The sequence below is a fragment of the Schistocerca gregaria genome, chromosome 2 (assembly GCF_023897955.1).
Source record: "Schistocerca gregaria isolate iqSchGreg1 chromosome 2, iqSchGreg1.2, whole genome shotgun sequence".
Taxonomy (NCBI): Eukaryota; Metazoa; Arthropoda; class Insecta; order Orthoptera; family Acrididae; genus Schistocerca; species Schistocerca gregaria.
In genome coordinates, this window is record NC_064921.1 from 242,804,218 (window position 1) to 242,831,907 (window position 27,690).

At 40.8% G+C, this 27,690-nt stretch overlaps 1 protein-coding gene across 2 annotated transcripts in view; it reads left to right on the forward strand.

Moving 5' to 3' along the window:
* LOC126336770 (NFX1-type zinc finger-containing protein 1-like) overlaps positions 1–27,690 on the forward strand; it is a 448,808-nt gene that overhangs the window by 232,653 nt on the left and 188,465 nt on the right. For both annotated transcript variants that reach the window (XM_050000781.1, XM_050000782.1), the window contains one exon: positions 16,193–16,508. In XM_050000781.1, the coding sequence (XP_049856738.1) occupies positions 16,193–16,508 (316 nt within the window). The remainder of the gene's footprint in view (positions 1–16,192; positions 16,509–27,690) is intronic.

The following is a 27,690-nucleotide window of genomic DNA, read 5'->3' on the forward strand; positions in this document are numbered from 1 at the left end:
ATGTGGAATGTGTCAGGTTAATGAAAGATGTCTGTACAAGATATTACATTACACAAAATATTGCATGACACTAATGCTTAAGTTAGTTTTTTTCCCTCCCTTAATTTATATCTAAAAATTCAGCGAATGAGTAGAAGGAGTTGTCATCTAGAAATTCTTTTAATTTATTTTTAAATGTTGGTTGACTATCTGTCAGTCTTTTGATGCTGTTTGGTAGGTGACCAAAGACTTTTGTGGCAGCATAATTTACCCCCTTCTGTGCCAAAGTCAGATTTAACCCTGCATAGTGAAGATCATCCTTTCTCCTGGTGTTATAGCTATGCACACTGCTATTCCTTTTGAACTGGGCTGGATTATTAACAACAAATTTCATAAGTGAATATATATACTGTGAGGTTACTGCGAGGATCCCTAGATCCTTAAATAGATGTCTGCAAGATGACCGTGGGTGGGCTCCAGCAATTATTCTGATTACATGTTTTTGAGCAGTGAATAATTTTCTACTCAACGATGAACTACCCCAGAATATGATACCATACGAAAGCAGTGAATGAAAGTAGGCATAGTAAGCTAATTTACTGAGATTCTTATCACAAAAATTTGCAATAACCCTAATAGCGTACGTAGCCGAACTCAGACCATCAATGTGTTGCTTCCAGTTTAACCTCTCATCAATGGACACACCTAAAAATTTTGAAAATTCTACCTTAGCCACAGACTTCTGTTCAAAGTCTATATTTATTACTGGAGTTGTGCCATTTACTGTACGGAACTGTATATACTGTGTTTTATCAAAATTTAAAGAGAGTCTGTTTGCTGAGAACCACTTAATAATTTTGTGAAAAACATCATTTACAATTACATCACTTAGTTCTTGGTTTTTGGATGTTATTACTATACTTGTATCATCAGCAAAAAGAACTAACTTTGCATCCTCATCAATATGGAATGGTAAGTCATTAATGTATATCAAGAACAGTAAAGGACCTAAGACCGAACCCTGTGGGACCCCGTGCTTGATAGCCCCCCAGTTTGAGGAATCAGCTGTTGTATTAACATTACATGAACCACTTATTTCAACTTTCTGCATTCTTCCAGTTAAGTATGAATTAAACCATTTGTGCACTGCCCCCCTCAAACCATAATGATTTAGCTTATCTGAAAGAATTCCATGATTTACACAGTCAAAGGCCTTTGAGAGATCACAAAAAATACCAATGGGTGATGTCCGGTTATTCAGAGCATTTAATATTTGATCAGTGAAAGTGTATATAGCATTTTCTGTTGAAAAGCCTTTCTGAAAACCAAACTGACATTTCGTTAGTATTTTATTTTTACATATATGGGAGGCTACTCTTGAATACATTGCTTTCTCAAAAATTTTTGATAGAGCTGTCAGAAGAGAGACTGGGCGATATTTGTTGACATCCGACGTATCCCCCTTTTTATGCAATGGTTTTACAATGGCATATTTCAGTCTATCGGGGAAAACACCCTGCTCCAAAGAGGTATTACATATGTGGCTGAGAATCCTACTTATCTGTGGGGAACAAGCTTTAAGTATCTTGCTGGAAATGCCATCAATTCCGTAAGAGCTTTTACTTTTCAGTGAGTTTATTATTTTACTGATTTCAGAGGGAGAGGTTCGTGGAAATACAGTTGTTTCAAACTGCACAGGTATGGCCTCTTCTATTAGAAGCCTTGCCTCTTCTTGTGAAGATCTAGATCCTACTTTCTCCACAACATTTAAAAAATGACTATTGAAAATATTTCCAATTTCAGATTGTTTGTTAGTACACTTGTCATTCAGTTTTATTGGCACTAAATTCTTCCTGTACTCTTGTTTGCCCTGTTTCCCGTTCTATAATATTCCAAATTGCTTTAATTTTATTATCAGAGTTACTGATCTCAGACATGATACACATGCTTCTGGACTTTTTAATAACTTTTCTTAGTACCGCACAATAGTTTTTATAATATTGAACAATTTCGGGATCAGTACTCCCTCTTGCTGTTAGATACAGTTCTCTTTTACGGTTGCAAGATATTCTTATTCCTTTAGTTAGCCAAGGTTTTTTTATATGTTTTCTTGGAATTATGTTTCACTGTTTTCTTGAGAAAACAATTTTCAAATACCCTTAAAAATGTATTGTGAAATAAGTTATATTTCAAGTTTGCATCGGGTTCCATATACACTTCATCCCAGTCTAGCTCCTTTAGTCTTTCCCTAAAGTTTGCAGTATTTATATTGTTAATTGAACACACTGCTTTGAAATTCTGATTTGATATACTGCATGGAGCTATGACATGTACTGTAACTAGCTGTGCACCATGATCTGAAAGACCATTCTCAACAGGACAAGCATTTATGTCCTTAAACTTATCTTGGTCTATAAAAAAGTTATCTATCAATGTCCTGCTGTTCTTTGTTATCCGAGTAGGAAAATCAATGACGGAGCTCAAATTGAAAGAACTGAGTAATACTACAAGGTCATTCTTCCTATCACACTCTTTCAGGGAATCAACATTGAAATCCCCACAAATGATAATTTGCTTCCCCCTGTCTGACAGATAGCACAACAAAGCATCCAAGTTTTTTAGAAATAGCTGGAAATTCCTTGAGGGGGACCTATACACTGTTACAATTATGAAAGTGCCATCATTTAGTTTTAGTTCAGTGGCCTATGCTTCCATATGTTGCTCTACACAAAATTTTTTAGTTTCTAAATGTTTTGCGCTGTGGAAGCTTTTGACATATATGGCAAATCCTCCTCTCATCATATTATCTCTACTTACATGTGCAGCTAATTTGTACCCATTTATGCTAACCTTTTGCATATCAGTGACAATGTGATGCTCAGACAGGCATAGTACATCTATTACATTCTCAGTTTCTATATCTTCTAAACAAAGCAGAAGCTCATCAATTTTATTCTTCAATCCCCCAATATTTTGATGAAATATACTAATATTTTTCATTTTACTTTTGTGAGTATCTTGAACTTTTTTTAACATCTTTAGTACTTGCCTGGCTGAGTTTCCCACTTGACACTGATCTTACACTAAAAAAGAGTGACCACCATGGGATGTAGTTCCTCCCCCCTTTAAATTTCCTGCTATCAGCCCAGCCAGTTTACCCTTCCCCTTCTTGTTGAGGTGTAGGCCATGTCTAGTATAGTCCCACCTACAGAGTGAATCAACAGGAACCACACCAATGTGTGACCCCGCATCAGATCCAAGTAGCCGTTCCAACTCCAAATTAACTCTCCTGTCAGAAGAGCTCAAATGAGGCCGGTCGTGGCACTCCAGAACCTACACAAACCCAACACTGGTATGACTCGATGCCGATGCAATATTTGCCAGGTCACACTCTATGCTGTACCCCGGATCTCTGTCAATACTGTTGCCCGGCCCACCCACAATAACCACGGTATCTTCCTTAGTAAAGCCTCTACATAGTGAACCTAAATCCTCTGTAACATGCCCCAGTCCAGCACTATGTTTGAAAAAACTTGTGACCTGCTATTCTGACCCTAATTCATCCTGCAGAAGTTGGTCCACACCCCTAGCATGCGAACTCCCTGGCAACAAGACTTTCTTTCTCTTTGCACACTTCCCTACTTTCTTATTCAATTTGCTGCTGAAAGCTTGTTGAGCCCTGTCTACATCTACTTCTGTGAGAGGCTCATCAGTTTCCGACTGAGGCAACAGATCAAACCTATTTTGTACATTAATAACAAAGCTGTCAGAAGAATTTCTTGGCCTGTTCCTTATGCCTGTTGCCACTTCCCACCCCTGTTTACCCTTCCCCCCATTAACCTGCACAGTTCTCGTCTAACCTCATCTAACTCAGCCTGAAGGGCAGCAATTTTCCCCTCCTGTTCCACAATCTTTCTATCTCTACTGCATAGCCTACAGAACCACTGATGAGTCTCGCTCATTTTCCCAATTCCCACGCCACTACAATCTCCCCAATGAAAAAAGTTACTACATCCATCACACCAGACCCCGGAACCAATGATTCTACGGCACGTCAGGCACTTTACACTCATGGTACAAATCGATTTTCGTGACAGAAAGACAATTAAGTTACCGGAAAACAATGAAAATACATGTACAAAAAAATTAGGCCTACTCGCGACAATGTAAACAATTGTTCAGAAGTTTCTTACTGGAAATTACTTAAGAGATGACGATACTCTACAGATATAAAGGGGCAGCCAACGTATTTGGCACACTAAACTATCAGTAAATGTACTTAAAATTGCGGTATGAAGTTTAATCTGAAAGCTCAAAAGTTCGGCCTGGCCGCGATGTGTAAACAAAACGAACTTTGCTTGATTACTGTGAAAATACGCGAGTAAGACAAAAACTTTTAATGGTACACTTGAAGAGCACTATAATTAACATAATAAATTAGTTTAAAGTGTTAGAAACAGTTTATTACTACTAAAATTACTCATCTTGTATGGGAGCTGTAACTCAAACGTCCGTGTAGCAGGTGCAGGGCTACCAACAACCAATTGGAACTTTTCACTCTTATATTACATGTGTGTGCTGAAGTAAAGGACCATACAAATGAGCTCAGATAAGCAATACAGCAGCTGTCTATGTATTGCATTGCAGTTGACAGACAATTTGAACATATTTTGTAAAAAAATGTACATAATTAAACAAAACATTAGGTAACAGTATTTCATTGACTATCACCTCCATTTGTCCTCAGAAACTATTAGGAACAGGACATTTGTTCATATTACTTTTTTGTTCTGACTCATTAAAACTACCACCCCTCAAAGCATTTGCCTTCCCTCCTGTATACTCTTTTATGGTATTTGTGGTAATAATATGAAGGAATAATTTCGGATGCACTGTGCAGTTTGCATACCCAATACTATAAACATATTAAAAACAAAGATTCCAAGACTTACCAAGCGGGAAAGCGCCGGTAGACAGGCACAATAAAATAACACACAAACACACACACAAAATTTCTAGCTTTCGCAACCAACAGTTGCTTCTTCAGGAAAGAGGGAAGGAGAGGGAAAGACGAAAGGATGTGGGTTTTAAGGGAGAGGGTAAGGAGTCATTCCAATCCCGGGAGCGGATAGACTTACATTAGGGAGGAAAAAGGATAGGTATATACTCGCGCACGCGCGCACACACACACACACACACACACACACACACACACACACACACACACACACACACACACACACACACACAGATCCATCCATACGTACACAGACACAAGCAGACATATTTAAAGGCAAAGAGCTTGGGCAGAGATGTCAGTCGAGGCGGAAGTGCAGAGGCAAAGATGATGTTGAATGACAGGTGAGGTATGAGTGGTGGGAACTTGAAATTAGCAGAGATTGAGGCCTGGTGGATAACGAGAAGAGAGGATATATTGAAGGGCAAGTTCCCATCTCCGGAGTTCGGATAGGTTGGTGTTCGTGTGAAGTATCCAGATAACCCGGACGGTGTAACACTGTGCCAAGATGTGCTGGCCGTGCACCAAGGCATGTTTAGCCACAGGGTGATCCTCATTACCAACAAACACTGTCTGCCTGTGTCCATTCATGCGAATGGACAGTTTGTTGCTTGCCATTCCCACATAGAAAGCGTCACAGTGTAGGCAGGTCAGTTGGTAAATCACGTGGGTGCTTTCACACGTGGCTCTGCCTTTGATCGTGTACAACTTCCGGGTTACAGGACTGGAGTAGGTGGTGGTGGGAGGGTGCATAGTACAGGTTTTACACCGGGGACGGTTACAAGGGTAGGAGCCAGAGGATAGGGAAGGTGGTTTGGGAATTTCATAGGGATGAACTAAGAGGTTATGAAGGTTAGGTGGACAGCGGAAAGACACTCTTGGTGGAGTGAGGAGGATTTCATGAAGGATGGATCTCATTTCGGGGCAGGATTTTAGGAAGTCGTATCCCTGCTGGAGAGCCACATTCAGAGTCTGATCCAGTCCCAGGAAGTGTCCTGTCACAAGTGGGGCACTTTTGGGGTTCTTCTTTGAGAGGTTCTGGGTTTGAGGGGATGAGGAAGTGGCTCTGGTTATTTGCTTCTGTACCAGGTCGGGAGGGTAGTTGCGGGATGCGAAAGCTGTTTTCAGGTTGCTGGTGTTATGGTTCAGGCATTCCGGACTGGAGCAGATTCGTTTGCCATGAAGACCTACGCTGTAGGGAAGGGACCGTTCGATGTGGTATGGGTGGCAGCTGTAATAATGGAGGTACTGTTGCTTGTTGGTGGGTTTGATGTGGACGGACGTGTGAAGCTGGCCATTGGACAGATGGAGGTCAACGTCAAGGAAAGTGGCATGGGATTTGGCGTAGGAGCAGGTGAATCTGATGTAACCAAAGGAGTTAAGGTTGGAGAGGAAATTCTGGAGTTGTTCTTCACTCATACCTCACCTGTTATTCAACATCATCTTTGCCTCTGCACTTCCGCCTTGACTGACATCTCTGCTCAAACTCTTTGCCTTTAAATATGTCTGCTTCTGTCTGTATATGTATGGATGGATATGTGTGTGTGTGCGCGCGCACGCGAGTATATACCTATCCTTTTTCCCCCCTAAGGTAAGTCTTTCCGCTCCCGGGATTGGAATGACTCCTTACCCTCTCCCTTAAAACTCACATCCTTTCGTCTTTCCCTCTCCTTCCTGAAGAAGCAACCATCGGTTGCGAAAGCTAGTAATTCTGTGTTTGTGTGTTTTGTTCATGTGCCTGTCTACCGGCGTTTTCCCGCTTGGTAAGTCTTGGAATCTTTGTTTTTAATATATTTTTCCCATGTGGAAGTTTCTTTCTATTTTATTTACAATACTATAAACATATAGAGGATGAGCAGAAAAAATGCTCCTATCAGAGCACACAAAAAGGGATTACATTCCTGTTTATTTAAAAGATTCTGACTAGGAAAAGTGTGAAGGAGATGGGAAAAAGGGGCGGGGGTTGAATAGAGAAAAAGGAAGTGTGGAAGTGGGTGAGAGCCAGTGATAATAAGAGACAGAGTATGTGACAGTGACAATGAGGAAGAGAGGGATAGTGAACAGTGGGAAGATCTAGCAACAGTTGGAAGGAAGGAATGAGACATTAGTAGTGAGAGAGAGAACAGGAGGGAGACAGTGGGATACCAATTGCCTTGTTCTATCTTCCTCATCGTGTATAAGAAATTTTAGCATGCGTACATGTTAGTGTTTTTTTTTTAACATGCAACTCACCTCAAACTCCCGCAGCTGTAACTCACTCACACCCACTAGTCCATCGCTCTAAGTCACTTATAGCCATCCACTCCCAGTTGCACTTTCTCAGTCACTCATTCACCCCAGCTCATTGTAATTGTCCCTTTGTGTTTCTCTTTGTCATTGTCTCCTGTGTCACAGCCACAGTCCCCTTTGTTCTGTCCAAATACACTCCTGGAAATTGAAATAAGAACACCATGAATTCATTGTCCCAGGAAGGGGAAACTTTATTGACACATTCCTGGGGTCAGATACATCACATGATCACACTGACAGAACCACAGGCACATAGACACAGGCAACAGAGCATGCACAATGTCGGCACTAGTACAGTGTATATCCACCTTTCACAGCAATGCAGGCTGCTATTCTCCCATGGAGACGATCGTAGAGATGCTGGATGTAGTCCTGTGGAACGGCTTGCCATGCCATTTCCACCTGGCGCCTCAGTTGGACCAGCGTTCGTGCTGGACGTGCAGACCGCGTGAGACGACACTCCATCCAGTCCCAAACATGCTCAATGGGGGACAGATCCGGGGATCTTGCTGGCCAGGGTAGTTGACTTACACCTTCTAGAGCACGTTGGGTGGCACGGGATACATCCGGACGTGCATTGTCCTGTTGGAACAGCAAGTTCCCTTGCCGGTCTAGGAATGGTAGAACGATGGGTTCGATGATGGTTTGGATGTACCGTGCACTATTCAGTGTCCCCTCGACGATCACCAGAGGTGTACGGCCAGTGTAGGAGATCGCTCCCCACACTATGATGCCGGGTGTTGGCCCTGTGTGCCTCGGTCGTATGCAGTCCTGATTGTGGCGCTCACCTGCACAGCGCCAAACACGCATACGACCATCATTGGCACCAAGGCAGAAGCGACTCTCATCGCTGAAGACGACACGTCTCCATTCGTCCCTCCATTCACGCCTGTCGCAACACCACTGGAGGCAGGCTGCACGATGTTGGGGCGTAAGCGGAAGACGGCCTAACGGTGTGTGGGACCGTAGCCCAGCTTCATGGAGACGGTTGCGGATGGTCGTCGCCGATACCGCAGGAGCAACAGTGTCCCTAATTTGCTGGGAAGTGGCGGTGCGGTCCCCTACGGCACTGCGTAGGATCCTACGGTCTTGGCGTGCATCCGTGCATCGCTGCGGTCCGGTCCCAGGTCGACGGGCATGTGCACCTTCCGCCGACCACTGGCGACAACATCGATGTACTGTGGAGACCTCACGCCCCACGTGTTGAGCAATTCGGCGGTACGTCCACCCGGCCTCCCACATGCCCACTATACGCCCTCGCTCAAAGTCCGTCAACTGCACATACGGTTCATGTCCACGCTGTCGCGGCATGCTACCAGTGTTAAAGACTGCGATGGAGCTCTGTATGCCACGGCAAACTGGCTGACACTGACGGCGGCGGTGCACAAATGCTGCGCAGCTAGCGCCATTCGACGGCCAACACCGCGGTTCCTGGTGTGTCGGCTGTGCCGTGCGTGTGATCATTGCTTGTACAGCCCTCTCGCAGTGTCTGGAGCAAGTATGGTGGGTCTGACACACTGGTGTCAATGTGTTCTTTTTTCCATTTCCAGGAGTGTACTACAGTCTCCTCTTCTTGTCAATGTCTACCTCTTGCTCTCTCTAACTGCTAATATCTCATTCCTTCCTTCCTACCAATACTGTCCTCTCTAACTGCTAATATCTCATTCCTTCCTTCCTACCAATACTGTCTATTCTCAATGTCGCTATCCCTCTCTTTTCCTTGTTGTCATTGTCATATACTCTATCACTCATTATCATGGGTTCTCACCAACTTTCACCTTCTGTCTCTTTTGGTTCCTCCCCCCTTGGTGCTGTCTCCTAGACTCTAATCGTATCAATGTTCTGTCACTGTCAAGTATGTTCCACTGCCACTGTGTCCCTCTGTTTCTCTCACACTGCCATTGTCTCCATCACTCTGTATATAACACGTTTCTCTTACACTGCCATTGTCTCCATCACTCTGTCTATAACTCAACCACTGTCTACTATCTTCCAGTACTTATTACTTTTCCATCTCTATGCCAGTGGCAATGTCTTCTTCTCTCTCAGCATAGAAAAGCATGAATATATTTGCATGCCAGAATTTTTGGGAAAATAGTTAAAGGTGCTGAGAAGTAGAATGATGCAGCTGGTACCCCACTTTTCTGTCAAGAGTCTTTTAAATAAACAGGAACATATTCAGATTTTTCATACTCTGATAGGAGCATTTTTCTGATAGTTCCCATCTTTATACAACTAATGTAAAAAGAAATGTATTGATCAGTAAAATTTAGAAAGCTTACTTATGTGAAATTGAAATAACACCAAACTTTCTTACGCCAGATTTTATGTGCAAAAAATTTTTATGTGGTTCAGTACTACATCATGTGGTTCCCAGAAGATAACAGAGACATGTCAACTTATAAAGTACATTTTTGCCTCACACCAGACTTTACTTGTGTATTTTATGTGTGCGAATAGGGTAAATTTGAACCTCTTTATCTCAGAATTGGATAAAAATGTGAAGAAAATTTCCAAAGTTGTTAGAGATCAGGACCTTACAGCTATTTTCCGTGGCTGGGTTTTGGTACCAAAAAAACAAGTTTCTATATCTACATGGATACTCTGCAAATCACATTTAAATGCCTGGCAGAGGGTTCATCATTATTCTAATCTCATACAGCGTGCGGAAAGAATGAACACCTATATCTTTCTGTACAAGCTCTGATTTCCCTTATTTTATCATGGTGATCCTTCCTTCCTATGTAGGTCGGTGTCAACAAATTTTTTTCGCATTTGGAGGAGAAAGTTGGTGATTGGAATTTCATGAGAAGGATCTGTCACAATGAAAAACGCCTTTCTTTTAATGATGTCCAACCCAAATCCTGTATAATTTCTGTGACAGTTTCTCCCATATTTCATGATAAAACAAAATATGCTGCCTTTCTTTGAGCTTTTTTGATGTACTCTGTCAGTCCTATCCGATAAGGATTCCACACCACACAGCAGTATTCTAAAAGTGGGTGGAGAAGTGTAGTGTAGGCAGTCTCTTTGTGGGGTGTTTCTCAATAACGGATATAGATTTTTGAAAACACAGAGATGGCTCTTCTACGTAAAAGTTCAGAGAATATACTGTTAAAATTTGATCAATTTGCTGCAGTTATTTATTATTTAGATTTCATCTCATACCGGGTTTTATGTGTAGAAGCAGGGTAAATTTGAACCTCTGTATCTTGGAAATAGATAAAGATATGAACAAAATTTTTGAAGTTGTTTGACATTGTGATCTTGAGAACATATTATAAAAATTTCAAACAGTGGAAAATCTAGGGTGGAGTAATGACAATATTATGAAAAGGATTGTTTTTACTCACCATCTAACAGAGATGAGTTGTCACCAATTGACACAACAAAAAGACTGTCAACTAGTAAGCTTTTGGCCAAAAAGGCCTTCATAAGGAATACACACACACACACACACACACACACACACACACACACACACACACACACACAACACCACTGTCTGTGGCTGCTGAGGCCAGACTGTGGTCAGGAAAGGTGTGTGTGTACGGGGAGGGGGGTGGGGTTGCGTGTGTGTGTGAGTGTGCCTGTGGTTTGTCTATTTCTGATGAAGGCCTTTTTGGCCAAATGCTTGCTTGCTGACAGTGTTTTTGTTGTGCCTATGTGCGGCTTAGCATCTCCGCTATATAGTGAGTAGCAACTATCATTTTCATAATTGTTGTTATTGTGGTCTTCAGTCCTGAGACTGGTTTGATGCTGCTATAAATGCTACTCTATCCTGTGCAAGCTTCTTCATGTCCCAGTATATACTGCAACCTACATCCTTCTGAATTTGCTTAGTGTATTCATCACTTGGTCTCCTTCTACAATTTGTACCCTCCATGCTTCCCTCCAATGCTAAATTTGTGATACCTTGATGCCTCAGAATATGTCCTACGAACCGGTCCCTTCTTCTTGTTAAGTTGTGCTGCAAACTCCTCTTCTCCCCATTTCTATTCAATACTTCCTCATTAATTATGTGATCTACCCATCTAATCTTCACCATTCTTCTGTAGCACCACATTTCGAAAGCTTCTATTCTGTTCTTGTCTAACTTATTTATTGTCCATGTTTCACTTCCATACATGGCTGCACTCCATACAGATACTTTCAGAAACGACTTCCTGACACTTAAATCTATACTTGATGTTAACAAATTTCTCATGTTCAGAAACGCTTTCCTTGCCATTGCCAGTCTACATTTTACATCCTCTCTACTTCGACCATCATCAGTTATTTTGCTTCCCAAATAGAAAAACTCCTTTACTACTTTAATTGTCTCATTTCCTAATCTAATTCCCTCAGCATCACCTGACTTAATTTGACTACATTCCATTATCCTCGTTTTGCTTTTGTTAATGTTCATCTTATATCCTCCTTTGAAGACAACGTACATTCCGTTCAACTGCTCTTCCAAGTCCTTTGCCGTCTCTGACAGAATTACAATGTCATCGGGGAACCTCAAAGTTTTTATTTCTCCTCCATGGATTTTAATACCTTTTCTGAATTTTTCTCTTGTTTCATTTACTGCTTGCTCAATATACTGATAAAATGACATCAGGCAGAGGCTACAACCCTGTCTCACTCCCTTCCCAACCACTGCTTCCCTTTCATGCCCCTCAATTCGTGTAACTGCCATCTGGTTTCTGTACAAATTGTAAATAGCCTTTCGCTCCCTGTATTTGACCCCTGCCACCTTTAGAATTTGAAAGAGAGTATTCTAATCAACATTGTCAAAAGCTTTCTCTAAGTCTACAAATGCTAGAATCGTAGGTTTGCCTTTCCTTAATCTGTCTTCTAAGATAGGTCGTAAGGTCAGTATTGCCTCATGTGTTCCAACATTTCTACGGATCTTCCCCGAGGTCGGCTTCTACCAGTTTTTCCATTCATCTGTAAAGAATATGTGCTAGTATTTTGCATCCGAGACATATGAAACTGATAGTTCGGTAATTTTCACATCTGTCAACACCTGCTTTCTTTTTCCATTTTCATAATATTATCATAAAATTTTCGGCCATTTGCTGTGCGTAGCTGTCTTGGAACCCTCAGCTCGGCTTTGGTTTGGGGGAGACAGCAAAAATATGGCAAAAAAATCACTTGATGGGGTTTTCCATTGAATCACCCAGGAACTAATGGTGCCTACATAATTCCCATCAAGCACACCATAGACTACATCAAATGCAAAGAGAGCCAACCGATTTGCTCCATATGCCTGAGGAGGAGGAAGTGCATAATATTCATACTTTGACCCTGTACTGTAGAACAGTGACACTAAGGCGACCCTTCTATTGGGTATATAAATGTTACCTAGCCCAAGGGCTATCCAATACACGTGGCCCTACCTTTTTATTACCAATAGAACCTAAGGTTTGAGCACTGAAATGTCCCGTTTTTATGTGCGGCAGTTTGGAATATATTAGGTACACAATGTCGCATGCATATTGATACATCCGTATTTAGGGTTCAAAATTGAGTTTTATGCTCTGCAAATGTCTACAACAGGCATGGACAACCTTTGATGACCTGTGGGCTGGATCGCCATGTGACACGACAGCAGTGCTAGCACATGATGTTAAAACTGGAGCTCACAACATTAATGATCATTGGATCACATACCGATACAAATGGCACCACTTTCTCGACATGCTAGGCCAACAAATTATGCTCAAAATGTATTTTTGAATGTACATTCATTTTATGTTCACCCCATCTTCAGATATTTACATTTATTTTTGTGTCGTGAACATTGTTTCTTTAGTTACAACATTTTATAACAGTTGCCGGAAAAACAAATGCTGAAACAATGCTATGGTGGCATTAGGAAAGAAAAATGTTCACGACACACAAGTAAATGCTAACCTCTCAAGATGGGATACCAGGCATCTTGAAATGTCATCATGGAAAATGCCTATGAAAACAGCTATTTGCAGCTAATCATTATAAATTACCTTCAATTTTAACAGTTGCGGTGTTCTACTAGATTCACAGTGGATAAGTATGATTTAATGATGTTATTATGAGAAAGAATAGAAAAATGAAATATGGCAATGAGTCAAGCAGTCCCAGTCAGTTGGGAGTAACTTTGCGAGTTTTGGCCTCAGGCAGGTCATTGGAGGACCACAGTTCAATCCCGCGTCCAGCCATCCCGATTTAGGTTTTCCGTGATTTCCCTAAATCGCTCCAGGCAAATGCCGGGATGGTTCATGTGAAAGGGCATGGCCGACTTCCTTCCCCGTCCTTCCTTAATCCGATGAGACCAATGACATTGCTGTCTAGTCTCCTTCCCCAAACAGCCAAACCAAACCAACCAGGTCATTGGAGTGTTTGAATTTTAGTGTGTTGATATCCACAGACACCACTAGCAGGCACTTTTTAAATATTTGTCTGAAAATACATTTGATGATTGATCTTGATATGCATGAGTTGTATCTGTAATTGTAAATACATTAAATCACCATTTCTTTGTCAATTTTAAGAAGTTTAAAAGTCATAATTGCTTGAACTTAGCGTTTATCAGCTGTAATATACAAAAAGCCACACTGGAAAAACGTGAACAACAGAATGGCAAATATCTGAAAATGTGACCCCACGGAATTCAATACAAGAACCTGACTCTCTCTTGAATTTCTTCTGAAGGCTGTATTGAAACTAATATTGTGTCATATCTTGGTTGCAGGCAACTGGTTGCCATGCATGGTCTATAGTGTGTTGCCAGTAGTAGACAGATACCTCTTTAACAACTCCAGCTATAATTTTTCGAAATATTTGAACTCGGGGACACAATTCCTGTGTAACTATAAGCTTTGTGTTAAACTGATCTTGACTTTGCCGTTGTATCTATGCTGTATGTGCAAAGTAAATGTTTTGTTTAAACTATTAGGCAAAAGCAGCAGCTTATTAGAGTAAACAGAAGCATCAATGACTTTTTTCGAAGTAACTTTCCCCGCCCCTAATAAGCACATGTAAAATAATTAGAAGTAATTCTCATAATTGTATGTGCAACTAAATTTATTCTAGTTTAATTAGTTGTTGATTTACTGCAGTGGCTTCTTCTGCCTCCTAGTGTATAATTTGATTCATTCCACATGCAATCTAGAAAAGATTGCTGTGTAACTTGTATATTAGGGGTAGCTTTGTGGTTTGACGCCTGTTCAGCACATGATCTTGATTTCGTGAATCTGGCTTGATTCTTTCCTGTGTCAGAGTCTTATTAACGCTCTAATCTTGTGACTTCCAGATCTTGGCTATGATGCCAGGAATAGTGTGGGTTGTCTCCTTATCTGCGCCTTTCTCCAGCTCCACTACGATACCATGTTACCGTGCTGCTCTGTTAGGTTAAAGTTTTAAAATAATAGTCTGGATCTCCTCTTTAGTTTGTGGGAGGGAGACTATCTAAGTTATTAACAATCATAGGTTCAAAGTGTAGTTTCTCCTCAGGTTCATCTGAATTGAAGAGGGTGTCTAAATTTTCAGCTAGATCAGCCATGTAGTCCTGATTAGTAAGTTTCAGTTTACCATTTGGTCTCCAGAGGTGAAAGGTCTGGCCTGTGAGTTGATAGTTTGGTAAAGAGCTCTGGTGTCATTCGTCTGGAAGTTTGTTTCCAGTTGGTCGAAAACATCTTTGTTGTGTTGTCTCATAGTGTTTCTTGTAATATTGGGTGTGACTTTCCCAGTTGTTTGGAAGCTTCTGTAATTGGCAGTCACTTTGATGCATGCTGTTGTCGACCATAGATGTTCTTCTCAGTCTTTAGGATGGAAGCATCAGTCGTGGCCTTCTGTATTTTTTATCCTTGTTGTGAATTGAGGCGTCAGTGAAATTATCGTTATCTTGGAATTTATTTTAGTAGTTTGAGAGTGCAATGAAATTTGCTTTGGTCAGTTGCAGATTCTTGTCTGAATAGGTGGTAGTACTTTTCAATGCCTTCACATTGAGCATTTCCTCTTTTCTTTTCCTGTTAAAAGTAACATGATACAAGTGGATCTGGACTAATGTAGTAATGGGGTATCCTCATGTCTTACCTTTCCTGGGAAGGTGGTTGAGTGGTGCAGATTTTTGGGCATAGTTCTAGTTTCTTCAGCAGTCAATTAGTTGCTCTCCATTCATGTTGGTCTTGGTTGTGTACTCTCTGACTGTATTCTTGAATCTTCTCTCCTTCCCAATCGGACCATTTAAGTCCTTCTCTGTGATAGTTGTATGCTGTTCAAGAACCATATCCATTGTTTCTTCTTCGCTCTAGAGGTATCATACTTTTTCAATATCCTCCTTATTCTTGCTATTGATGGGAGCGTGGGCATAGATGAGAAGGCGACTGAAGTTTGCTATTGTGTTGTTGATGATGAACCCCTTAGTGAGGTACATTCTTCATCACTGTCTGATCTGGCTATGCTTTATAGATCTATGAATGCTTTCTCTTATGGTGCCATTATCAAAATGTGTTTCGTGAAAACATCTAATGTTGTCTCAGCTACCACGTGGAGAGAATTGATGTTGATGGTGACAGGTAGGTGATATATTTTTTACTGCTACGTGAATGTGCCAACTATGCATTTCACTCCCGTTTAACAGAGCTGAGATTTCTTCCGAGGTTGATTCCTGGGACCATAAAATATATATTTTATTATTCATTTAAAAAGATTTATCAAGTACATTTTCTTCCTTGTTTTCAATAATTTTGAAACTTGTTGTATGTCGGTTATATGTAACTTTACACTTTTTTATAAGGTGAATCATGCCAAGTACTTGTATGCTGGTGGTATCGCTACATTATGTGTTCATCCACTTATTGTAGATTTTCAAAATTACTGCTAACATAGATTATTATTATTATTTAATGAAATTTTAAAATCTTTCCATTTATTATTTAGGGTTCCAAAACAGTGTCCATTGGGTCACAAGTGCCTTAAAAAATGTTACGAAGACTGTGGAAACTGTGAAACATCTGTGGAGAAGGTGCTTCCATGTCAACATGTAGTAACAATAGCGTGTCACATTGATATTACCAAGTATGATTGCAAGGAAGTAGTGGAAGCTGTATTGGAACCATGTAAACACACAGCAAAGAAACTTTGCTTTCAAGATGTTAAAAATGTGAAGTGTTCATTTCCTTGTGAAGACAGGCTACTTTGTGGTCATAGCTGTACGTTGAACTGTCATGCAGCAAATGATCCAGATCACCTTCAGGTAAGTTGTGTATTAAAAACCTAATTTAGATGTGAACAATATGAATAGGACAGATTGCTACTCACCACATGGAGGAAGCTATTAGTTACTGACAGACAGAATGAATACACCTGCTAAACCTTAAACAAATAGTGCTTCTCCAGAAGCAGACCACACACACACACACACACACACACACACACACACACACACACACACACACACACACAAGTACAACTCACAAACACACGACTGCTGTCTACTATTTTTACTGTGAAGACAGTTGTTTTTTAATCCTTGAATAAAAAAACAATAATGGTTTGAAAATAAAGAGAAAAAATGTTTTATTTTCACACAGAATGAATGTTACATAAACTATTACAAAAGGTAAAAGCACAGAACACCTACAAGAAGTGTCAACAGCAACATCTGTGGCAGTGGTGCCAAAGATGATTTCCTAGTGTGGGTATGATTTCTAGTTCATAATTTACAGCAGTCCCACTAGAAGCAAAGCCACTCTGTACTTTTTCACAGTCTAGATTTTTGTATTAGTTGATGATGTCTGGAGCTTGGCACGAGCTTTTTCATCATGTTCCAAGCATTTCATTTGTTGAAATTGACTCCCTATTATTTCTTCTGAATCAGTTTTTTCTGTGATGAACTAATGGCTGGTAGTAATGCGTTTAGTGTGATGTTTCTATCCATTTGTGTTTAATTGGTGCACCTTTATTTGATGAGGTTTCAGGATTGCAGCTGGATCATATTGACTTCATGCCACAATATTTCAGCTTTAAATCAGCCATCCATCTTCAGGTGAGTGTCCTCTACTAGAGACTGCAAGTTCCCGGCATCGGTTTTATAGCAGAAATTGTTGCAGAAACACATGCGTATTGGCGGCTGTCACAGGAGTGTCCTCTGTTGAAATCCACACCCTCTGCAGACACTGTTATATCTGCAGCACACAGATGCATGCATAAAGGTGAAACTAAATGTCCACTCTCTTTCAGAATGCGCGATCGCGTCGTTAAAACCAATCAGGTGTCGCCTGATGTGTTATTATGAATAAACTGTTTTCTCTCAGAAGAAAGTAGAGAGATCACTGGGTCCCAAGTCTTGTCCGGTTGAAAGCTGAAAGATTTTGTGCTAGACATATTTCCATAGATTCACTAATTACCAAACCCCAAAAAGTTCTCACTGGGGCCAAGATTTTTGTGGCAGAAAAATCCATAGTGTGTCCTGTGGTAAGTACAATATTCAACTGCGGCCGACTTACTGGACTGTGAAAGGCAAGTGTGGTGCTGATGTTCAAAACACCTTTCATGTACTGTGTGTATCATCTGACCTACATAAGCTTTGTCACCCTGGCGAGGAATTTTGTAGATCGCTGCCTTCTGCAGACCCAGATCGTCTTTTACCGAACCAAGAAGGGCACTAATCTCCACCGAAGGCCAGAAGATTACTGTAACTTGATGTTTCCTTAGGATCTTGTCTTCTTTAGATGTAAGATTGCCGACGTACGGAAGGAACGCCCTGGATGTAAACAGCTCCTTATCTTCTTTATGTTGTGGGTGGTCATGTTTCTTCCTCTTTAGCACTGTGCTAATCTGATGTGGAGAGTAACCATTGTCTTTGAACACCAAATGTAGATGTTCTAGGTCCTTTGTAATGCAGTCTCCATCAGAAACAACATGTGACTGGTGCACCAATGTTCTAAGGATGCTGGTAGTTTGTGAAGCGTGATGGTAACACGACACTTACAGGTAAAGGTCTGTATGTGTGAGCTTATGTTAGACAGAATGCCCTAATAACCCATATTCTCTTATACTAACCAAGATGTCCAAAAATGATAAGCAACCATCCTTCTCTATTTCCATCGTAAACTGGATATTCTTGTGGATTGCATTCAGATATTGCAATAGAATTGACAGTTGTTCTTCAACATAAATGATAAGCAACCATCCTTCTCTATTTCCATCGTAAACTGAATATTCTTGTGGATTGCATTCAGATATTGCAATAGAATTGACAGTTGTTCTTCAACATGGAGCGTGTGCCATCCATTTATCACCAGAAGACTCTCAGTTCAAGTTCTGCCGAATCAAGTATCCTTTCCTCAAAGTCTTTTGTAAAAAGGTGGTTGGTTCACTCAGCAAGTTGTAAATTGTCTGTTCATAAACCTCACGAGGAACAGCATGGTAGCATTTATCTTATCTACTGGTAAGACCACTGTTTGAGGATTTTCTCGTAGCTTTCCCCCATCTGTGGTAGAAATGAATCTCTCATGAGGTGGAGCTTTCGTGAGTGCACGACATGTTCCATGTCTTAATTCTTCTGCAGCATCACTAGGAAGACGTCTAACAACTTCCTCAACAGCACTAATAAAATTAGTCAGAGGCAGGGTTCTTGCCGTAGGGCCTGGGTTCGAGCCTTTCCCAAGCACAGACAGTGTTACGGAGTACAAAAACTTAACTGTTAAATTGACTGCAGAGTGTTACGAAGAGAATGGTTACTCTCCCCATTCGATTAGCACAGTGCTAAGGAGGAAGAAACGTGACCACCCATAACATCAAGAAGATAAGGTGCTGTTAAAAGTCCTGGGTGTTTCTTCTATATGTCGGCATCCTTTCATCTAAAGTAGGCAGGATCGTACGGGAACATAAAGATAAAGTAATCTCCCGGCCACTGGCAAAGATTGATGCACTTATGGTTCGGTAAAAGACGATCTGGGTCTGCAGAAGGCAAGGATGTACAAAATTCATTGCCAGAGTGACAAAGCTTACGTAGGTCAGACGATACGCACAGTACATGAAAGGTGCGTTGAACATGAGCGCAACACTTGTCTTTTGCAGCCCAGTAAGTTGGCCGTAGCTGAACATTGTATTACAACAGGACACGCTATGGATTTTCCTGCCACAAAAATCTTGGGCCTAGCCAGAACTTCTTGTGATTCAGTAATTAAAGAATCTATGGAAATACGTCTAGCACAAAATCTTATCAATCATGATGGCAGCTTTCAACAGAACAAGGCTTGGTACCCAGTGAACTCTAATTTCTTCGGAGGGAAAACAGTTTATTCATAATGACACATCTGGCGACATCTGACATCTGGTTTTGGTGTTGCAAGCACACATTCTGAAAGAGGACGGACATGTAGTTTCACCATTACGGAGGCGTCTGCGCGCCACAGATAGAACGGTATATGCAGAGGGCACATATTTCAATAGAGGACACTCCTGTGATGGTTGCCTGTGTGCATGCTTTTCCACACCAATTTTTGCTATAAAACTGATGCTAGGAACTTGAAGTCTCTAGTGTCGGACACTCACTCGAAGATGGATGGATGATTGCCAGCTGAAATAATGTGGTAAGAAGTCAACATGATCTGGCTGCAATCCTGAAACCTCATTGAATATTCAGTATGCCAGGAAAACTTCAAGAATGGTGCACCTTTGTTGCTGCACAACTTTAAATTGGGCCATCTTTTTGGGAATGGAATAATTCTTTTAGCAACCATCGCAGTCAAAGTGCTTCCAGACAAACGGAAGTTAATTTGATGTACTGTGCTGCTGTCATCAAGAGAGATGTTGCTGTTACTCTTTCTTTTTCTTTCCTTTTTTTTCCCTGTTGATAACCCCCAAATAACCAAAAGTGACAGTATATAGCAGTGAACTGCTTTGACGAAGTCCCCAGCAAGTTGGTCAGAATGTTGGCAATTTAGTAGTTTTATAATAATGTGGCCCAATATCCCGACATTACTTTATCCAAAAAAACTAATAATCAAGTTTCTATCCCCAGGGCCCCCAGCCCAGTCAGCATTGGTTTATCCTGTGACGTCATGGCCCTTATCTTTAGAAAACTGTAGTTTGAAATCTTAAGTTTCCTTTAGGTACCATAGGAGCCTAGTTATAACTTGTCGGTGGGATATTTCTACGTTATTATTAAACAGACTTACCATTCCAGTTGCATATGCAAGATATGGTCTTGTACCTAATTGTGCATACATTAGGGGCCATACTGCTTCTCTGTATGGGTCATTCTTCATGGCATCCCTTTCTATGTCTGTCTTTGGGCTCATTTTGTGAGTTAATATTTTATTATTATGTGGCAGTGAGGAGATCAGGTGACAGTCTTGCATGTTATACTTCTCTAACGTTCAATTTGTATCATAGGTTTTCTGTCTCTTTTTTTATTGCTTGTGTGACAACTAATATATTGATATAAATAAAATAGAAAGAAACTTCCACATGGGAAAAATATATTAAAAACAAAGATCCCAAGACTTACCAAGCGGGAAAGCGCCGGCAGACAGGCACATGAACAAAACACACAAACACAGAATTACTAGCTTTCGCAACCGATGGTTGCTTCTTCAGGAAGGAGAGGGAAAGACGAAAGGATGTGAGTTTTAAGGGAGAGGGTAAGGAGTCATTCCAATCCCGGGAGCGGAAAGACTTCCCTTAGGGGAAAAAATGGACAGGTGTACACTCGCGCGCGCACACACACACACACACACACACACACACACACACACACACACACACACACACACACACACACACATCCATCCGCACATACACAGACACATGTCTGCTTGTGTCTGTGTATGTGCGGATGGATATGTGTGTGTGTGTGTGTGTGTGTGTGTGTGTGCGCGCGCGAGTGTACACCTGTCCATTTTTTCCCCTAAGGGAAGTCTTTCCGCTCCCGGGATTGGAATGACTCCTTACCCTCTCCCTTAAAACCCACATCCTTTCGTCTTTCCCTCTCCTTCCTGAAGAAGCAACCATCGGTTGTGAAAGCTAGTAATTCTGTGTGTGTGTTTGTGTGTTTTGTTCATGTGCCTGTCTGCCGGCGCTTTCCCGCTTGGTAAGTCTTGGAATCTTTGTTTCTAATATATTGATAAATGGATGTGATATGTTGCTACAAAAAGAGCCCTGAAATACTTTTTATGGATGCTGTGCTGTGACTTTCTTTGGATCATTAATTTTCAACAAAACAAAATATATTGTGTTCTTATTATCCTGAAACTGGCTTTCTATAGAAGGAGCATTGTTTCGTTTCTGTCAACATATCTTTCTTTCTTTACAGTTATTGAAAAGGGTACTGAAATTTATTTTGTTATCAATACTGATGTTACAGTACGCAATGTTTGTTCAACATCAAAATTTTGCAGTGGATTTTTTATAACATTAAAACACCAATAAGTACCACGATGAACATGAGACTATTATCAGAGAGAAAATGTTTTTACTATAATGTTTGCCAGACCTGAACTACGCACAGCAAGATTTCTTTTATGTCATGAAGGTAAATTATCCTTTTTAAGTGTTAATAATATAACATCATCCGCAGCCCGCATCCACCTGTAAAACACATCATAAAATCTGCTGCTCTGCCCTGCAATCCCAAAAGCTGAAAGGAATAATTTTAGCTCACTATTACCTGTCCACTTCTTTGCAGTATGATTGGTTTCATTGGATGTAGTTTGAATGTGCTGCAGCAGTGGCTCATTCGTTCGCAGCTCTGCACCACGAATAATATTTAAATAGCTGAAAATGTCGTAAATGGATGGTATAAAATACCAGGCAAGATGATTACATATCATAATGCAAGTTTTCACTAAGTAACTCTATTCAAAACATTTAGACAGATTATATTCTTACACACCTTTACAAATCAATGCCTAATGGCGTCTGTGAGTCTTGACAAAAGAATGCTACACAAACATACAATATAGCGTCAAAAGCTCTTCCTACTCATGTAACTCCAAAAAAGACGACAGAGAAATTAATGCTCGGTGACTACTATTTATACTCGGTTTAATACATCTTTGTTTGATATTTAGTAAGTATCGTCTGTGATGGTTCCAGTACTCGCCGACACAGATATATTATCTTTAAAAAATTGATACATACTTCTATACAAGTATAAAACATGACACATAATGGTTTCTCTTTATTACATGAAGTTCACGTAATCATTGTCCTCTAGTTGAAATTGTTCCCTTAGTTTCTGTTTAAATGAAATGTGGTTCATGGTGTGGGTTCCTGTAGTCATGTCCTAGTTCATGAACCACGGGCAGTGTATGAGTGGCCAAGTAAGTGGTTCCGGCAGTCAAGATACCAGTTACTTTGGAATCAGGCTGGGCATCTCGGACATATTCTGAGTCGTGGTCACCTTTGTGCTCATACGGCAAAGACTACCAAATACACCGGTTAGTCCCTCAACCGTTAGGGGCAAAACTCAATGGGACTCGGGGCAAGTAAGGCTAGCAACCTGCTTCCCCGATACTTTAAATATGATGCTGGCAACAATCAGAGCAAAATGCCTCGGACCTATGGAGGTGACGGAGTCCCACCTCTAACTGGCAAACCAGGGGCTCCTAAGATACGACTTGGCAAACAAATGGTAATGAGATGGGGAGCTATTAATATCAATGAGGGCTACTCTGGGAAGAAGGTAGAGCTGGCAGAGGCTGCAAGTAAGATGGAGCTGGAAGTTTTAGCTGTTAGTGACATTCGGGTAAGGGGTGAGAAAGAAGAGGAAGTGGGAGAATACAAGGTCTACCTGTCAGGAGTCAAAGCAGGATTAGCACAATGGGGTGTAGGGCTTTACATCAGGAAAGAAATGGAACGCAGCGTAGTTGCAGTAAGGTATGTAAACGAACGACTGATGTGGATAGATTTGACACTGTCTAGAAAGAAAATTAGGATTGCATCAGTATATTCGCATTGTGAAGGGACAGATCAAGATAAGATGGATAGTTTTTATGAGGCACTCAGTGATGTAGTTGTTAGAGTAAAGGACAAGGACAGTGTTCTACTCATTGGTAATTTTAATGCCAGGATAGGAAATCGAACAGAAGGGTATGAAAAGGTTATGGGTAAATTTGGAGAGAATATGGAGGCCAACAGGAACGGGAAACAACTCCTGGATTTCTGTGCCAGTATGGGCTTAGTGATCACAAACTCTTTTTTTAACCATAAGAACACTCACCGGTATACTTGGGGAGGCAGGGGAACCAGATCTGTCATTGACTATATGATAACAAATATTGAATTCAGGAACGCTTTGAGGGACACACGTGTATTCAGGGGATTCTTTGATGACACTGATCATTATTTAATCTGCAGTGAAATTGGGATTGTGAGGCCGAAAGTGCAGGAGGTCAGGTCCATATGTAGGAGGATAAGAGTGGAGAAACTTCAGGATAAGGAAATCAGGCACAAGTACATAACAGCGATCTCAGAAAGGTACCAGTTAGTTGAATGTAGTCAATTACAGTCATTGGAAAGGGAATGGACAAGGTACAGGGACACAGTACTAGAAGTGGCTAAAGAATGTCTTGGAACAGTAGTGTGTAAAAGTAGGATGAAGCAAACAGCTTGGTGGAATGACACAGTCAAGGCAGCCTGTAAAAGGGAAAAGAAGGCATATCAAAAATGGCTACATACTGGAACTCAGGTAGACAGAGAAAGTTATGTTGAAGAAAGAAACAAAGCCAAGCAGATAATTGTAGCACCCAAGAAGAAATCTTGGGAAGACTTTGGAAACAGGTTGGAGACTATGCCTCAAGCTGCTGGAAAACCATTCTGGAGTGTAATTAGCAGTCTTCGAAAGGGAGGTAAGAAGGAAATGACAAGTATTTTGGATAGGTCAGGAAAACTGCTGGTGAATTTTGTGGATGCCTTGGGCAGATGGAGGGAATATTTTGAAGAGTTGCTCAATGTAGGTGAAAATACGATCAGCAACGTTCCAGATTTCGAGGTAGAATGGGATAGGAATGATGATGGAAATAGGATCACATTTGAGGAAGTGGAGACAATGGTCAATAGATTGCAGTGCAATAAAGCAGCTGGGTTGGATGAAATTAAGTCGGAACTCATCAAATACAATGGAACGCCAGGTCTTAAATGGCTACACAGGATAATTGAAATGGCCTGGGAGTCAGGACAGGTTCCATCAGACTGGACAAAAGCAGTAATCACACGAATCTTTAAACATGGAAACAGAAAAGATTGTAACAACTACAGAGGTATTTCTTTAATCAGTGTTGTGGGTAAAATCTTCTCAGGTATTGTTGAAAGGAAAGTGCGAGTATTAGTTGAGGACCAATTGTATGAAAATCAGTGTGGGTTTAGGCCTCTTAGAGATTGTCAGGACCAGATCTTTAGCTTACGGCAAATAATGGAGAAGTGTTATGAGTGGAACAGGGAACTGTATCTTTGCTTTATAGATCTAGAAAAGGCATGTGACCGGGTTCCTAGGAGGAAGTTATTGTCTGTTCTACGAGATTATGGAATAAGAGGCAAACTTTTGCAAGCAATTAAAGGTCTTTACATGGATTGTCAGGCAGCAGTTAGGGTTGACGGTAAATTGAGTTCATGGTTCAGAGTAGTTTCAGGAGTAAGACAAGGCTGCGACCTGTCTCCACTGTTGTTCATATTATTTATGGGTCATATGTTGAAAACAATAGACTGGCTGGGTGAGATTAAGATATGTGAACACAAAATAAGCAGTCTTGTATATGCGGATGACTTAGTTGTGATGGCAGATTCGATTGAAAGTTTGCAAAGTAATATTTCAGAGCTAGCATCTCCAAAACGAAAGTAATGTCAGTGGGAAAGAAATAGCGGATTGAGTGCCAAATAGGAGGAACAAAGTTAGAACAGGTGGACAGTTCAAGTACTTAGGATGCATATTATCACAGGATGGCAACATAGTGAAAGAACTGGAAGCGAGGTGTAGCAAAGCTAATGCAGTGAGTGCTCAGCTACGATCTACTCTCTTCTGCAAGAAGGAAGTCAGTACCAAGACTAAGTTATCTGTGCACCGTTCAATCTTTCGACCAACCTTGTTGTATGAGAGCGAAAGTTGGGTGGATTCAGGTTACCTTATCAACAAGGTTGAGGTTATGGATATGAAAGTAGCCAGGATGATTGCAGGTACTAGTAGGTGGGAACAATGGCAGGAGGGTGTCCACAATGAGGAAATCAAAGAAAAACTGGGAATGAACTCTATAGATGTAGCAGTCAGGGCATACAGGCTTAGATGATGGGGTCATATTACGCGCATGGGAGAAGCAAGGCTACCCAAGAGACTCATGGGTTCAGCAGTAGAGGGTAGGAGGAGTCAGGGCAGACCAAGGAATGATTTTGAAGTAATAGGTTTAACATCAGAAGAGGCACCAATGTTAGCACTGAATAGGGGATCATGGAGGAATTTTATAAGGGGGCTATGCTCCAGACTGAATGCTGAAAGGCATAATCAGTCTTAAATGATCATGATGATGAATTTTCTTGATGCAAATTGTTAGAAAAAATCAGAATGTCACCTATGAAAATTGATACAATAAATATAGCCCTTCCTTGATTTTGTGGTAAACGCAGGGGTTAGCTGTGCACCTGCTGAAATTTAAACTTAAAAGAGCTTTATCCAGTTTGATATTCCAACAGCGGTATCTGTGTTTAACTTTGTAGACTGATTTCTTAAGTCTTTCAATGCTTTTGTCTGTTACTGCTTTGTCATGTAGTCAACTGTGGGGATTTTAACATAAATTTCTTCTTTCAAGTTGTCTGTGAAAAAGCTACAAGCGCCATTCAATAAGTAATGCCGCGCATTATTTTCTTAGAACATATTTTTTGTTAAGTGTCAGAATTTGGTGACAGTACAAATGAACATATCTTGTCCATGTCCTATTTTTCTACATAGTCTCCATCCCAATCTATGGCCATACACCAATGTTGTGGAAGAGCATCTATTCCCTCCTAGTAAAAGCTCTTGTCCTGTTGACGTAGCCATGTTTTCACTACATGACTGACACTCTCGTCATCTTCAGACTGTGTACCCCATAGAGAATCGAGTTGTGATGCGCTGGTTTGCACGAATTATGGCATCGACACAATTCAGCACGTCTGGAGCAGTGGCTGTGAGAGGACGTCCCAAGTGTGGCTGATCGTGGAGCTCTGTTTCTGCATTTCTGTGGGCTGTAACTTTTTTTTATCCATCGCCCAACTGTACTCCCCATCAACTGCAGCATTGCCATACACTGCACACAAACATTTATAGATGTTCACTATGGTTCCTTTTTCTGCACTCAAGAATTCAATAACAGCATGCTGCATATGTGAGCCATAGTGAACCATGTGTAGACACCATTTTGACACTGTACTACCGCTGTGCCATGTGCCAGAACAGTTTGAAACTTCCCTAGCACACAGAACAAACATCACATGTGAAGCACCAACAAGGATGTCTGTCTGTGTATATTAATGGCTTTTAAACAAATGTGAGCCAATTACTTATTGAACAACTCTCGTTTAACTGCATTGCAAAGATATGCGCCTATGTTGTATTTGGCCATTAGACTAAATAAATATCTTTGCTTATTGTATCATATTACCAGTACGCATGTTGCTTCATAGTCTAAACTTTTGACTTGTTCAAATCCCTTAACCATCAGATGGGCTTTACGGTGAATTATTTGCCTTCGTAAATCTCTTTTTGTCTTGGAGACCCACAGTGGATTTTTAGCTTTTTGACTTAGAAGCAGGATTGCTGATTCTCAAGTTTGATTTTCTGCATGTGACTTTTGATCATCTTGAATTGCATGAGTCAATTTCTGAGAGAGTTTAGATTGCAATGCTTCTTCCAAAGTGGATTCTAGTGAATCTTTAATGTGATTGAAAACATAACTGCCCATGTTCTTTGTGTCCACTATTCAGGAAGATTGTCTGAGTAATTGGTGAGATGATTTGTAGTTTAAAAGAAGATGTTTTTATTCAGTGTAGTGTCCCTTGAGTCATTTTGCACCCCATTGTCTTATAAGTGTAACTTGATTCTCCTCCTCACCTGTGTATGAAGTATATTTTTGGTTTGGATCCAGTGAGTAATTTTATGTTGCTAGTTTGTCGGTTCTCTTCTGAATTGTTTGTTATTGAAACATTTTGTCTCTAGCTTTTGTAGTTGTTTACTGAAGCAGATTGAACAACTAAAATGCACTGCTATCTCGGCAGTATCCAGCAACTATGCTCTCAACAAATTTCTTTAATATGTGGACAAATGTTTTGCTGCCAAATAATCTCAGATTTCAGAGGCCATGTTTCTTCCATAAGAAGGCTGCTTCTGGTGGTGATCTGATGGCCCCAAAATTTCATAGGTAATTTCTCATCAATCACACATATCTAGCTCTTTATAATTACAG